We start from the raw sequence: 14,425 nt of genomic DNA on the forward strand, positions 1-14,425 counted from the left end.
GAGCTGGAGGCCTGGGTTCTCAGTCCTGGCCGTCTGGCCGTCTGGAATGGTTGCAAGGTCCTCACGGAGCCCCTCCTTCTCCACGAGAGCAACAGTACTATCCACCTGCCAGGCCTGCCTATGCTCAGGGAGGGTGAGGGGCAGGGAGGAGGCACTATTTCAAACCAACGCCGGCCCCTGGGCTGCAGAACGACCCTCTGGCTCACCTGGGCAAGGTGGCCGGTCGGGGAGGGGAGGGTGTCCGAGATCCCAGCCTCCGGTGGGCAGTAGACAGTGGAGAAGCAGAACTGCCCTCCGATCCGGCGGGGGTCCCCTACAGGGCTACACTAGGCTGTGGGGGGTGAGAAGCAGAAAAGGGGGAGATTGAGTCCTTGGGGAGCATGTGGGGGAAACTGAGGCAGGACCTCAGCCGCTGGCCCTGCACCACCACCCACACCCCAGGCTGGGCTTGTCTTCTAAAGGTCTGCTCCCAAGCCTGCTTTTCTCTGGGCAGGCTCTGTACCTTCCGCTGTAGGGGGCAGGCAGGCTTGCCTTGGGAAGAGGGTCAGGTGGAGGTGGAGGACGTGCACCCTGGGGTGCCAGAGCTTTTGAGGCCCCGACCCCGGGGGGCTGGCCATGTGGATGCCCTGTTCATGGAGCAGCCAGAGGAGGTGTTTCTTGAGGTGCCGTGGGGGCAGTGAGGAGGAGTCCTAGGGAGGGTGGGGGCCCTCAGGAACAGAAACAAACTGTGTGAAGCCATTTGTGCTGGGAGGGACAGTCTTGGTCCCCAGCTGGCTTTGTCCTCAAGGGGTGGACCTTGAGGAAGGACCAAGTCCCATTCGGAGCAGATCCCACAGAAGCAGGCGTTGGGGCAAGGGGAGGGAGGGAGCCCCATGGGGGAAGGGGGTTGGGGCTGGTTCAGCCCTGACCCAGTGCCAAGGGTGAGCGCCACACTTTCAGGCCTCTGCCCGCCTGCCTCTAGGAACATGGCACAGCTGGCAAGGACATAGCCAGAGGAACAGCTCTGGGGATGAGATGGTGACGTTGCCTGGGAGAGTCGGGAGCCAGCGTCTCACTGCAGGATGGACACCAGTTCCCCATCATGGGCCGCGAGGAGGGCCGGCTCCAGCACAGGACGGGGTGCTCACTTGAGGCACGAACCTCTTTCCAGACAGGAGTTGGTTTGACACCTCCTGCCAGGCCGAGGCCCACAGGCGGGGGATGGGCAGCGTGGCTGCTGCCCGTGGCCCTGGCCCCATTGAAGACTCCAGGTGGCTCCACCTGAGGCCTCCTGTGTACCCCAGCTCAGCTCAAGCCCCACATCAGCCTAGATGTTTTCTGGGCAGGGACAGCTCCTCTCACGATCTGGGAGGCAGGGCCTGAGGGACTCAGCACCATCCAGACCAGCTGCCCCCAAGGACTACTGGACGTCTCCCTCTCTGAGCCGAGCCATGCAGGATGCTGGGTGGCCTCTGGGGCAGGGAGGATGGGTGCAGGTGGGCAGGGTGCATGTGTGAGGATGAGGAGGGCCCCGGAGGTAGGACCTCAGCCCCAGCTTGAGAGCAGCAAGGATGCCCATGGCAAACGCTACCACTGGAGGCCAGCATCCCTTGGGTCTCCTCAGCTGCCATGTCCTGCCCACCCTCGCCACTGAGCTGGTCTGTGGGTGCAGGACCAAGGCGATGCTGCCAAGGCCCAGGGCTCAGCCCTCCCTGCACAACCAGGCTGGCCTGGGCTGGCATCTGTGGGAATGCTGGGCACATGGGTGTGCAGGCTGGGGAGGTGTCCCGAGTTAGGTGAGCATGAAGAACTGCGTTTCTTTTTTTTTTTTTTTTGAGACGGAATCTCGCTCTGTCACCCATGCTGCTGGAGTGCAGCGGCACGATCTTGGCTCACTGCAACCTCCACCTTCTGGGTTCCAGCGATTCTTCTGCCTCAGCCTCCTGAGTAGCTGAGATTACAGGTGCGCACCACCACGCCCGGCTAATTTTTGTATTTTTAGTAGAGACGGGGTGTCACCATGTTGGCCAGGATGGTCTCAAACTCCTGACCTGATGATCTGCCCACCTCAGCCTCCCAAAGTGCTGGGATGACAGGTGTGAGCCACCGCGCCCGGCCAAACTGTGCCTTTTATTTTCTGCTTTGTTGCTTTGACCTCTGGGGCCTTGCTGGCCCTGGTGAGACTGCCTCTCCTAGGGCCCACCGATCTGTCAGCAAACAACTTCCTGTGCAAGCTCCTGGGTTCAGGGCCCACACCCCCTCCAGGCCTCCTCCGTGGGCTCTCACACACTAGGCCCTATCCCCCGCCCTTGTCGCCCTGGGCTATGTACCTGGCAGCTAGGGACAGCCCCTGCCCAGCACCCACCAGGGTGTCCACTCTGGAGTCCTGAGCCTGCAGCCCCACCCCACTCGTTCCTTTGGTGGAGTCACGGTGAAGGCCCTGCCCACACTTCCCCCCATTGCCTGTCTGTGACAATCCGGTGCCCTCCTGCGTGGCCCTGGGTGGCACGGGGTATCTGAGTAAATTTATTTTTTTTTAGAGACAGGGTCTCGTGGAGTCACCCAGGCTGGAATGCAATCGCGCAATCATGGCTCACTGCAGCCTCAAATCCTGTCCTCAAGTGATCCTCCCACCTCAGCCTCCCATGACAGGCATATGCCCTGGCACCTGGCCCAGCTCTTTTAACGGCAAGAGGCCTCACCAGCCCGGAAGAATATACAAACCTCCGTTTTAATGTGGAGGGCGCGATACACCCTCCAGCTTGTGTCCCCATGTGTCTCACACTAGGCCCTGGCTGTGGGGGCCACACCCTGGAGAGACCCTTCCTCCTGACTCCTAGGAACCCAGGAAGCCCTGCCCTGCCCACTCAGGGCTGCTCCAGGAGGGGCCTGGCGATAGGGCTTCCAGGAAACCCAGGCCAGGTAGGAGGTGAGACTGTTCTGATCTCAGCCGAGCCCACCCTTGCAGTTAGTGGCCTACACCACCAACCCCACTCCAGCCCCCATGGGGTTCTGGCCTAGCTGCCCAGCCACCTGTCTTCAAGGAGCCTCTGTTCAGACTCTCAGGGTCACCTGCCGGGGTCTACAGGGCACGTGGCTCCATGGTGCACCCACGGGAGCAGCCTTGTTCCATGGAGTCCTGGGCCCAGCAAAGGCGCCTGCACAGGACCTCCGTGTTGTTTTGAGCATCCCAGACCACACTGAGGGCACCTCCTCCAGGAAGCCTTCCTGGATCCTGCCAGTTCTCTGTTCTCCTAGAGGGTGCCTCACACTCCCCCTCCTCGCTCCCCTGCAGGAGCAGGAAGACTAAGGGGGTCGTGCACAAGTCTCCCAAGCCTGTGTGCCCAAGGGCTTCAGGCCACAGCTGAATCGCCTCCGTGCCCACAGCCTGAGTCCAGGGCATGTCCTGCTCCAAGTGTGACACCTGCTGTGGGTGCAGAGGGGCCCCTCATCACGCGTTTGAAGGCGACCCCTGCCCCACATCCCCCAGCACCCCCACGAGAGGCGCCGAGTCAGGGGACGGGTGTGGAGGGAGGCCGAGCACAGGCGGTTATCAGAATAATATTTATTGATATGCTCGGTGCTACCTTGTTAATTCTGCATCACATGGCCTCCACGGCTGAGGTATTCGGGGTGGGACCAGCCGGGTGCCAGCCGGGGCTCCCACAGGAAGCTGTGTGGCCTCAGCCACGGCAGGGGGCCCGGGTAGGGGACGTGGTTATTGCGTTGGGCTGCTTCCCTCCTCATACATGGGCCACGCGCCAGCGTGCACTCGCTCACTCACCCGCCTGCTCACACACAATCCCACCCAAGCTGGCACCACACCCTCTGTGCACATGAACACACGTGCACACTAGTACATACACACCCGCTTGCTCACGCCCACCTCTGCTCATGCCCGTTCACACACACACACCATCCTGCTTTAAACCCATCCTAAGTCTCCTGATAAATATGCTTGTTCAGTACAGCAGTCTTAGTAAAATAAAATGTATGTCAGGCGACAAGGAGAAAGTGCATGTTGATCTTTGACCCGAGGGTGGACCTCGGTCCCTCCCACCCGAGGGCATCAGGTCCCTGCAGGGGGGTGACCCCTGAGCACGTGACCCCATGGGCGTGGCCACCCCACTGGTGGGACCCGCTCCACCTTCCTCTTCCCTGGCTCTGGGCTGGGGGAGCTGGGCTGTCCCGCCACAGCCTGGGGCCAGGACAAAACGGACTACAAAAATAAACTCTTCATCTCAAGGTCCCCACCCACGGCTGGGCACCTGATGCAGGATCATGGGAGGCCAGCTTCAGCCTTCCTGGCCACCGGCTCCACGGGGCCACCTTTTCCCGCCCCAGCCAGTGCCTGGTGATGCCGTCGGGGCGGGTTCCCCTATCCAGCGGGTGGGGTGGGGGCCCCAGGCATGCGGACGGAGGTTGGGGATGTGGGCAGTGCGGTCGAAGCAGAGGCCACGTCCACGCAGGGCTGGCGTCCGCCGGGAGGCCTCTGACACGGAGGGGCTCTGATGGCCTGGGCGGTGCCATCCCTCAAAACTCCACAGTGCTCACGACCGTTCTGGGCTCGTCGAAGGTGGCGATGAGGATCTGCTGCGGGGCAGGGATGGCGATGAGGTCCCCCACGTCCTGCGGCAGGCGGGGGCCCCCTTCCTCCTCCTCCCGGGCCTCGTACAGCGTGTTGATGTGTAGCAGCGGGTGCGTGGCGTTTCGGCTCAGGATGGTGAGGGGCTCCGCCTTGCCCAGGCTGGCTGGTGTCAGAGGGGCCACAGCAGGCGCGGGGGGAGGTGAGCGGACGTGGAACGGGCCCCCCGAGGGAAGCCCTGGCCGGGCTGGCTCTGCGGGGTACGGGATTTCCTTCTCGGGGAGCGGAGCATCTGCAAACAGCCAAGAGCACAGGTATCTCACACCAGCCGCCACTGCGCCCCTCTCAGCGCCCACTCAGAGCAGGCCGGCGGGGCAGCAGGGCTCACGGCTCTGAAGGGCCCTGGAGGTGCTGGGCCTGGACGCCCCTGCACACAGCAGCTGGCCTGGGCACACCCCCCGCCCCGCTGTCCCGGAGCCGCAGTGCCGTCCGTGGAATCTCCTCACCCGAGGCACTTGGCTCCACCACGCACGCGGAGCTCCAGGAAGCTGACCAGGAGCACGTCCCTCCCAGCCTGCCTCCTCCCCACCTGCCTCCCGGGGGGGCTCCAGGGCCCTGCCTGGCCTGAGGCTCACCTTGACAGAGTCCGTTTGACGCAGACGGTGCAAACCTTGGCCTCCTCCCTTCCCCTTTGAGGGGGCCTCAAACCAGGCCCCTCCCTTCCCTAGCACCCTGGGCGGGCTCCCGTGGGCCGCTGTGGCTGTGGGCGCCTCTCCCATCCCCAGTCCTCCGTCCCGAGTCCCCAGCCCGGCCCCTACCTTTGGTGGGCGCCGGGGCCAGGCCCAGCCCACAGTCCTCCGCCTGGGACAGGAAGCCCCCCTCCTGGCTCCGGGAGGCGGGCAGGGCGGCGGGCACCGCCTCGGGCTTGGCCTTCTTGGTGCCGAGGATGTAGGGGTGCACGTCCAGGGAGAAGTGGCGCGCGTGCTTCTTGTCGGGGGCGGGCGGCGGGGCGGGCGTGGGGGCAGCGCCTGGGCCTGGGTCGCCTCCTCCGCCCTTGTAGTGGTGGGCGGAGCGGTCCAGCAGCGGCGCTATCAGCGTGTCCGTGGCCGTCTTTCGGCGCGCGGGCTTCGGTTTCTCCGCCTTGCTGTTCTCCACGCGCATGATGGCCAGCGGCTCCTTGAAGGGCTGCGGCAGCGGGTTGCTGGTGGGGATCCACTTCATCTTCTTGCGCGGCCGCTTGACCACGGGCGGCTCGGCGGCGCCGTCGGGCTCGGCGGGGTTGGCGCTGGGGTCCACAGTCTGCACCCCCGAGTCGCGCACCGTGGGGGTGGCGTCGTGGTTGGACTGCGCCAGCGCCGCCAGCAGCTGCCGGACCACGTTGTCGTACATGAGGTCACTCTCGTTGGTGATGAAGTCCAGCCGGTTGAGCGACTTGATGTGGTCGCGGTTCTCGTTGCAGAACATGGCCAGGATGTTGATGTCGCAGAACTGCGAGCGGCGCCACTGCCGGCGCGTCTTGATGCCCACTTTGTGCAGCTTGTCGAAGATGAAGTTGCTCTTGCGGAAGATGAAGAGGTGGATGAGGTTGACGAGGATGATGAGGTTCATGACGCACAGCAGCACGATGTCCACGCCCGCGATGATGCGCTGCAGCTGCACGGACGGGAGCTTGCAGCTCACGCGCACCGCGGGCCCCGCACCTGCCGCCCCGTCCGGGGACGCGCCCAGCGCGCAGGTGAACTCGTTCTGCTTCTGCGTGGCGTAGTAGGTGCACAGGTAGGAGATGGGCACGGCGCTCAGCAGCAGGATCAGCACGTGCCGCGCCAGGTACAGCTTGGCCAGGAAGTTGCTGCGGCCGCGGCGCTCCAGGTACTTCTCGAACAGGTTCTGCTCCGGGCTCTTCTCCTTCTCCGCGTTCTCGATGATCTCGCGCTTTTCGCGCTCCGTGATGCCCGGGCCCTTGGACTGGATCTGCTTCTCGATCTTGGGTGCGCGGCCCTCGGCCGCCCGGTGGTAGCAGTTGTCGATCTCCTGCAGCAGGAAGTTGAGCTCGGAGGTGAGGCGCGTGGAGGCCAGGAACTCCCAGCCCAGCGCGGGCACATACATGATGGCGGCGAAGGCCAGCAGCGCGTAGGGCAGGAACTTGTGCTCAAACAGCGACGGCCACAGGCTGGCGTCCACGCCGGGCAGCGCGTCCCGCAGCTCCGTCCAGCAGTAGCCGCGGGCGTACAGCGCCTGGTCGCGCGTGAAGTTGTGCGGGGTGTAACAGTAAATGGGTTCCTCTGGGGGCAAAGAGGAGACACGGGCTGGGGCGGGGAAGCGGCTCGGGCTGGGCTGAAGAAACTGGGCTGGACCTGACCACGTCCCTGCCAAATCCCTCCGATGAGCCTCTCCAGCCTCCTCCCACACAGCGCCTGTGGTTCCCAAATGAACCCCACCCCCCTCCCCCACCACGGTGGTGTGGGGGTCTCGCCCTAAATACCCCCACGAGGTCAGCTGGGAGGCACCTGCAGGTTGAAGCCATGACCGCCTGTGAAACCACCTGAGCCAGGCACCTCTCCAAATGTCACAAAGGCTGTGTGCACAAGGCGAAACCAAATCCCAGAGAGGACCAAGGCAGGTGGGGCTCCCAGCCAGGGTCCCTCTTCTGTCCACACAGCCGGACCCAAACCAGGTCCCAGCCATGGGCCATGTACAGCCCGGTGCTACGCTGGGAGGAAGGCGGATGGCTCAGGTGCTGCTAGCTGGCAGGGTGGTTTCTACAGCACTGGGAAACCAGTATGGACTCTGCCCACCCTTGTGGGTGAGGGGCGCCTCCCTAAGACCCACTGTTCTGGGGACTGGCCAGCCTGGGGACCCCGGACACCAGGTGGGGCTGGTTGGGGATGTCACCTGCTGGACTGAGGTATCTCCTGCTAAAATTGAAAAGAGGGAGTCCCTCGAACTGCAGGCAAATGGTCATTACTGAACTCTGTGTTTTCCCTCAAGAGCGTGTCTCTGCCTGCAGGTGACAATGGCACAAACGGCAGTAAAAGCATTCAGGACACTCGCGCCTTGGCTCAGTGTGGGGTCTGAGCACCTGGGATCTTGCTAATGTTTCCCAGGAAGGCTCAAAGCCTGGGGGCCTCCAGCCACTGTGCCGTCTGTCCAGGCTGAGCCCTTCACACAGCACATGTGACAGGGCCCACGCCAGTCTTGGCCTTGTCTCCCAGCCCCAAAGAGCAGCCCCAGGGCAGGACCCACATCAGCACAATCCCCTCCCCACAGACCAGAAGCAACAGGGACAGGCCTGTCCGTCTGTGCCGAGGCCTGAATGAGGGTCGGAAAGCGAGGCAGATTAGAGACTCCACCCACTCTGAGAAGAGCCGCATTCACTGCTGACACCCCACAGGGGCCCGGGGGCTGGGCACGACGGCTGGTTACACAGCTGGGCACCTCCAGCCCTGAACCCGGCTCAGCAACGAGCCCCTCGGACCCCACATGGAGCTCCTGGCTGCCATTGTATCACCACCGAGGCACATCCACCAGTCTGGACAGTCTGCTCAGGGAGGGATCGAGGACAACCCCTAAGGCAGGGCCCCCACGAGTCATCAGATCCCCCTGAGGGTCCTGGGGACTCCGAAGGGTTTGGGAGGGAACCTGGGAAGAGGCAGGAAAAGCTGGGACCTGCGGCCCGAGTCCTCGGTGGGGACATTGAGCTGGAGATGAGCTGGGCTCAGAGAAGAGCAAGCCGGACAAGGTAAAGGAATCCACTCTCTTGGTTGAGAAAATGGCACATTTTATTTACTTATGTTTTGTTCTCACAGCCAATCCCAGGAGCCAGAGAAGAGCGTCCACCCTGGGGAAGAGAACAGGGACAGGTTTGTGTCCCGTCCTGAGCTGGGCCCATCCCTGGCAGCCACCCTTGCTGGGCATGTGTGGCCAACATGGGTGGGGAGAGGCCCCAGAACCCCTGGCCCAGACTCCAGTGGGGCCGCAGGGACACTGGAAGGAGGGCTCCTTGTCTCTGAGGCAGGGGACGGCCTGGCCTCCTCCAGGGTGAATGAAAGCAGGGGCTCCACACTGCCCCACATGTCTGGCGAGCTGCCCCCACTGTGTGTAGCCTCACTTGGACCCGAACTCCTCACTCCTGTTACTGTCTCCCTGCCGGATGGCAGCAGCAAGAGGAAGACAAGTCCTGCTTGCCACTCTGACCTGAGTTTCCTCATCTGCTCAACCAAGGATACTGCCCTGACTCACTGCAGGTGAGCGGCCCAGCCCTTTGGGGGCCCCAAGGCATGTCCAGCAAGGCCTCCCTCCTCCCTGGACCTGCTGCACCTGCAGGGCGCAGGGTGCTCCTGGCAGCCTTAGCAGGTCCTGATGGACTCAAAGCTGTGCGGGCAGCTGGGCCTCTCCCGGTGGATGCTGCTGCAGCTTCCAGCACGGGCTGCCAGGGTCGGGGGTGCTGGCCCGACTGGAGGTGGAGCAGCAGAGAGGGGCTACTGAGCCCAAATTCATGGGCCCATCTCACACACAGCAACTGCCACGGGTCCTTTGCCCGAGGCCCTGCTCTGGGACTTCCCAGGGACAGTGGGACCCTGCCTTGGCCAATGCAGGTGTCCAAATGAGAGGCAGGAAGGCCTGGCCTATCCGACAGGGCAGACAGAGCCGCCACCAGGGGCCCCTTTATCAGGAGACACTGCTGTGTGGACCCCGGTCATGCCAGCTATGCCCCAAGAGAGAACACTGGCTTCCCAGCCAAGAAGCCTGTCCACACCAAGTCCTCAGAGCCCCCGTGACAATGTCAGAGTTGGCAGCCAGGGGCCTGGTGCTGCCTGGAGCATCTCTGAATGGGTGTCTGAACGCACCCCAACACAGCCCATATTCCCATATTTGGAATGCTGTCCACAGGGCCCCAGGCCAAAGCCCAGCCCCCCGGCCCTCCCCCAGTTGTGCCCTTCCTCGGTTCTGCCATCCCCAAGCTTGTCTCCAGCCCACCCCTGCAGTCTGGGCTGCACATGGCCCCAAGGTGACCCCCAAGGGTGAAGCTGGGTCCCTCCCAACAGCCCCTCCCACCTGGGGAGTGGGGACACCTCTCCAGGACCCCCTGGCTCTGCACAGGCTCCTCCTGCCTGCTGGCCAAACCCTGTCCAGTCATCCCAGACCACTGCCTCATCCTCAAAGCCCTCGGCCGAGGCCAGGCCCTGGTCCTTCCCCGATTCCCCTGGCCTTACAGACCTCCACACAGGGTCTGCAGTGAGCAGATTCATGGCCCCCAAAGATGTCACATCCCAACCCTGGAGCCTGTGGCGGTGTCATGTTTCCCAGTTCACAAGGACTTTGCAGACATGCCTAGGTTGGGGGTCTTGGTGGGCAGCAACTGCAGGTTTCCTCTAAGAGGGTTAGAGTCAGGGAGGAGATGTGAGGACAGAAGGAGATGTGAGGGGTTGGGAGAGAGGACGCCACGCGGCCGGCTCTCAGGATGCAGGAAGGGATGCAAGGCCAGGAATGTGGAGGCCTCTGGAGGCCGGAGAAGGTGGAAACTGGATTCCCCCTGGAGCCAGCCCTGCTGACACGGTCGTTTTAGCCCCATGAGACTCGCATCTGGTTTCTGACCTGTAGGTTCGTTCTAGCAGCCATAGGAAGCTAATCCTGGTGGTGGCTGCGCACCTGCTACATTTTCCAGTCTCTGCAGGCTGAGGGGGACCAATAGCCTTCCCTGGCCCACCCTGGAGACCCTGGGACTTGGCCCTAACTTTCGAGGGTACCGCATCCCGAGACAGCAGCTGGCCACACGGGCCCTCAGGCCCAACCCTGCCCTGCGGCATCGAGGGCTGCGGGGCTGTGCTCAGCCCACCAAGGATGCTGAGGCCAAAAAGAGGAACCAGCCCATAGGCTCCTGGGAGGGTGCTCGGGGGCAGAGCACTCACTTCCTTTCTGTTTTAAAGAAGAAAGTTGGGCCGGGTGTAGTAGTTCACGCCTGTAATGACAGCACTTTGGGAGGCCGAGGTGGGCGGATCACCTGAGGTCAGGAGTTCGAGACCAGCCTGGCCAACATGGCAAAACCCTGTCTCTACTAAAAATACAAAAATGAGGCGGGTGTGGTGGTGGGTGCCTGCAGTCCTAGCTACTTGGGAAGCTGAGGCAGGAGAATCGCTTGAATCCGGGAGGCGAAGCTTGCAGTGAGCCGACATCGCACCATTGCACTCCAGCCTGGGTGATAGAGCAAGACTTTGTCTCAAAAGGCACAGTGGCTCACGCCTGTAGTCCCAGCACTTTGGGAAGCTGAGGTGGGAGGATCACTTGAGCCCAGGAGTTCGAGACCAGTCTGGGGAACATGGCACAAAAATTAGCTGGGTGTGATGTTGAATGCCTGTGGTCCCAGGCTGGGGGCTAAGGCAGGAGGATCACCTGAGCCCGAGAGGTGGAGGTTGCAGATGGAACCACAGCACTCCAGCCTGGGCGACATACCAAGATGCTGTCTCAAAAAAAAAAAAAAAAAAAAAGAGAAAAAGGAAATTTGGACACAGACAGGGAGGGGAGACACAGAGGCAGAGACTGGGTGAGGTGGCCACGAGCCAAGGTGCGCAGGTCAGCACGAGGCTGGAAGGTCCCTTCCCTAGAGCTTTGGAGGGAGCAGGGCCCTGCCCACACCTTGAGTTTGGACTTTTGGCCTCCGGAACCATGAGAGAGAAATGTCTGCTATTTGAAACTGCCTAGTTTGTGGTACTTTATTGCCACAAACACAGAGAACACACATGGTGCCTGGACATGCTGGGCCTGCCCCAAGGCCCCACCGCGCACCTGGGCTCCTCAGCGAGTGTGCTGTGCGCCCCCCAGGGGTCCTCTAATCCCCGGTGTCTGGGCTCCAGTGTCCAAGAGGAGACCAGCAGAGCCCTCCTCCGCCCCTGGGTGGGATCAGACAGCCTGGCCAATGTCCACCCTCAGGCCTGGTGACTCCTTAAGGAGTCACCTGGGAGATTCCGGAAGCAGCAGTGCTAAGGCAGGGTCCGCCCGCCCAGGTTTGGAGGCTGCAGAAGAGAGGGCCCCAGGGCCCCAGCACCCCTCCCTGCTGCAGACCGGCCCTTCTGGGCCACACAGGCCAGGAGACCCTCATCCCCCTTGCTTTGGCCCAGACCCCAGGGGAGGAAGCTCTCAGCTCCACCTGTCTCGCCCCACTCCTTGGGGAGGGCAGAGGCACCAGAACCCCACCCCGCAGAGGCTCACAGGCAGTCTGGCTGCTCTGTCCATCTTCCTGCCTCGCCTGGGTGGCTTCAGGTGCCCTCACTGGTCCTGATCTAACCAGCCCGGGTCCCTGCCCTGGTCCAGCTCCCATCTCCCTGCAGGAGCTCCAGGCTCCCTGCTCTGACACGTGGCCCTGCCCTATGCTAGCTTCCCTGCTTCAGACCTTCAGAGGCCACCAGTGCTCCAGCATAGGCCTCGGGCCGCCGGAGGAATGGAAGGCCTGGGCCTCTCAGAGACTCTCTCTGCCCTCCTTCCCCCCAAGTCCAGCCTGGGGACCCTGCCCGGCAGCTCCTCCAGCCCCTGTAATCAGCTCTCTGCTCTCAACACCGGTCCCGGCCTTTCCTGGTCTCCACCTGGCCACCCCGCACCCCCTCAGACGCTGCTTGTGACATTCTCCAAACCAGACCCCATGTCTCATGACATTTGGGACCCCTGGGTCCAGAGAGGCCGAGTCCCACCCGCATCTCATGGGCGGACGAATGGAAGGAAGAACAACAATAAAATAGAGACGAGGGGTCTGGGCGACCAGCGACCAGCCACACCTGCGAGGATGGGGGCGGCTGTGGAAGGTGCCTGGGACACCGCGGACGCAGCCAGGTCACGGTGGGCGCGGCTGGACGGAGCCGCCGGGACGCGGGAAGCGCCAGCGCCCGGACACCTGCGGACGGTCCCCTGCCCGCGCCCCGCGCCCCGGCCGCCGGCCTCACCTGCGAAGTTCTTGGTGAAGACCAGGGTGACCAGCAGGATGGGCACCAGCACGGTGCCGATGGTGACCACGCGGTCGAACGGCAGCTCCAGCTTCAGCTGCAGAAGCAGCGCGGCCAGCGCGCCCGCCTTGTCGTCCTGCGCGCCCGGCAGGATCAGCTCCCGCAGCTTCTCTCCCGCCAGCAGCGCGGTCGCCATGTCCGCCGACTGCTCCAGGAGGTGGTGCATGGGGGGCGGGGGGCGCGGCCCGGCAGGGGGGCGCGGGCGGGGCGGGGGGCGCGGGGCGGGGCCCGGCGAGGGGGCGCGGGCGGGAGGGGACGCGCGGCGCGGGGGCGGGGATCGGGGAGCGTGAGGGCGCGGGACGGGGATGGGGACGGGGGGCGCGGGAGAGGGTGGCAGGGGACGCCGGGACCGAGCGGGGTGCTCCGGGGGATGGGAGTCGCTGGAGGCGCGGAGCCCGCGGCGGGGTTTGGGGGGCGCTCCGCCGCCGCCCCCGGGGCAGGGGTCGGGCGGCCCGGGCCGGCGCGGGGGTCGGGGGCACAGGAGCCGCCCGCCTCCGCCGCAGCCCGGCCCCCGCCCTGGCGCGTGCCTCCGGCGGGGGCGGCGGCGGGATCCCGGCCCGGAGCGCGGGCGGCGGCTGCTGTCCCTGTCTGGGGCCGGCGGCCCCGCTCCCGCGCGGGGAGGGGGCTGTTTACCTGCGGCGACTCCGCGGCGTGGCTCCGCCCCCACCCCGCCCCCCGCCACGCAGATGCGGCGCGGGCGATGACTTTGCAGAAAATATTTAAATGAAATGAAATGAATGAGCAATGACCGGTCCGTCTTCCTGGGAACGCGGGGCGGCTGGGTGGGGGCTGCCCCGGCCCGCGGGAGGGTGGGCAGGGGCCGCGGCGGGGGCGCCGCTCGGTGGCGACTTGAGGACCGGGCGCGTGCTGGGGCTGCCCCCGCCGCACCGCGGGGCTCTTCGCCCAGCCCAGGGCGCAGAAGGGGCTTCCTCGCCCGGGCCCCCCACCTGCCCCGGCCGCGCCCCGCTGTGGGCCCGGAAGCTCCTGCGCTCCTGGGGTGCTGCGGCCACGGGTGGGGAGGCCGGCGCCCTCTTCCCCGGGCTCGGGCGCCCGTGCGCGGACAATGAGGGCATCTCCCCGCCCCACACCCTCCAATGCAGCCCGGGCCCCACCTGACCCGCCCAGTCCCCCCAGTCCCGCCGCCGTGAGTGACCCCATCACCGCCGCGGGGGCCCCACTTCTGCAGCCCGCCCCTCCTCCCCCACACGCCCCATCCCGTCCCCTGTTCCACAGGCGTTCCCAGGGCCTGTGCCAGCTCAGGGGGTCCCCGCCGCCTCCCTGACCTTCATCCCCTCCGCTCCCCACAGCCCCGCCCTCCGTTCTGTTCTCCCTTGGGGAGCCGTGGGTCTGGCTTCAGGCGCGGGCGCATCCCGCGTGGTTCCCGCCCACAGGGTCCTCTTTGGGGCAGCGGTTTTCCCTTGTGCAGGTCCCCTTCCCACTATACCAGGACGTACGTGCACAATCTTTCATATGAAAGATTTAGCGTGATTAAAGTTTTAAGTTCATTCAATAATTCATTCCAAAAATGTATTTTGAGCCCCAGTGTTCGCAGGCCGGCCGCTGCCGTGAGCACACCAGGAGGTCCCCCTGCCTCCCTCCGCTGCAGAGGGGATGTGTGTCTGCTTTGAGCTTTCACGCTGTCTGTGCTTTTAAAGATTCTTGCATGTTTCTGAGGGATGCCCGCCCATGGCTTCCAGCAAACTTCGTCCTAAGGCAGACAGTTCAGCTACATCCAATCCCAGCACCCAACCACCCACTCACCCCAGATAAACCCAGTCACCCCAAATAACCCAGGCACCTCCAGATAAATCACCCCTAGCAGATAACCCAGTCACCCCCGATAACACAGTCACCCCTGACAACCCAGGCA

At 64.2% G+C, this 14,425-nt stretch overlaps 1 protein-coding gene across 3 annotated transcripts; it reads right to left on the minus strand.

Annotated features, from left to right (window-relative positions):
* Positions 1-3,529: 3,529 nt before the first annotated feature.
* Positions 3,530-12,760, minus strand: PANX2 (pannexin 2). Of its 3 annotated transcripts, none has more exons than XM_010361216.2 (4): positions 12,496-12,760; positions 5,383-6,846; positions 4,655-4,856; positions 3,530-4,569 (listed from the first exon to the last, which is right to left on the minus strand). In XM_010361216.2, exons 1-4 carry the CDS (start codon positions 12,719-12,721, stop codon positions 4,530-4,532), a joined length of 1,932 nt encoding a protein of 643 aa, XP_010359518.1. In that variant the 5' UTR covers positions 12,722-12,760; the 3' UTR covers positions 3,530-4,529. The 3 variants fall into 3 exon arrangements, with proteins under 3 accessions (XP_010359518.1, XP_030770265.1, XP_010359517.1); XM_030914405.1 differs by adding an exon at positions 8,352-8,402 and having other exon boundaries at positions 3,530-4,856; positions 12,496-12,633; XM_010361215.2 differs by having other exon boundaries at positions 3,530-4,856.
* Positions 12,761-14,425: the final 1,665 nt, after the last annotated feature.

Source organism: Rhinopithecus roxellana, chromosome 13 (assembly GCF_007565055.1).
Source record: "Rhinopithecus roxellana isolate Shanxi Qingling chromosome 13, ASM756505v1, whole genome shotgun sequence".
NCBI classification, from domain to species: domain Eukaryota; kingdom Metazoa; phylum Chordata; class Mammalia; order Primates; family Cercopithecidae; genus Rhinopithecus; species Rhinopithecus roxellana.

Bases quoted from the DNA above. Each gene is read 5' to 3' on its own strand.
- PANX2 (XM_010361215.2), bottom strand. From the start codon at position 12,721: ATGCACCACCTCCTGGAGCAGTCGGCGGACATGGCGACCGCGCTGCTG. The intron at 6,847-12,495 runs GTGAGGCCGGCG...CTTTGCCCCCAG, and splicing joins CTTCACCAAGAACTTCGCAG to AGGAACCCATTTACTGTTAC. The intron at 4,857-5,382 runs GTAGGGGCCGGG...GGCTGTTTGCAG, and splicing joins GGCCCCGGCGCCCACCAAAG to ATGCTCCGCTCCCCGAGAAG.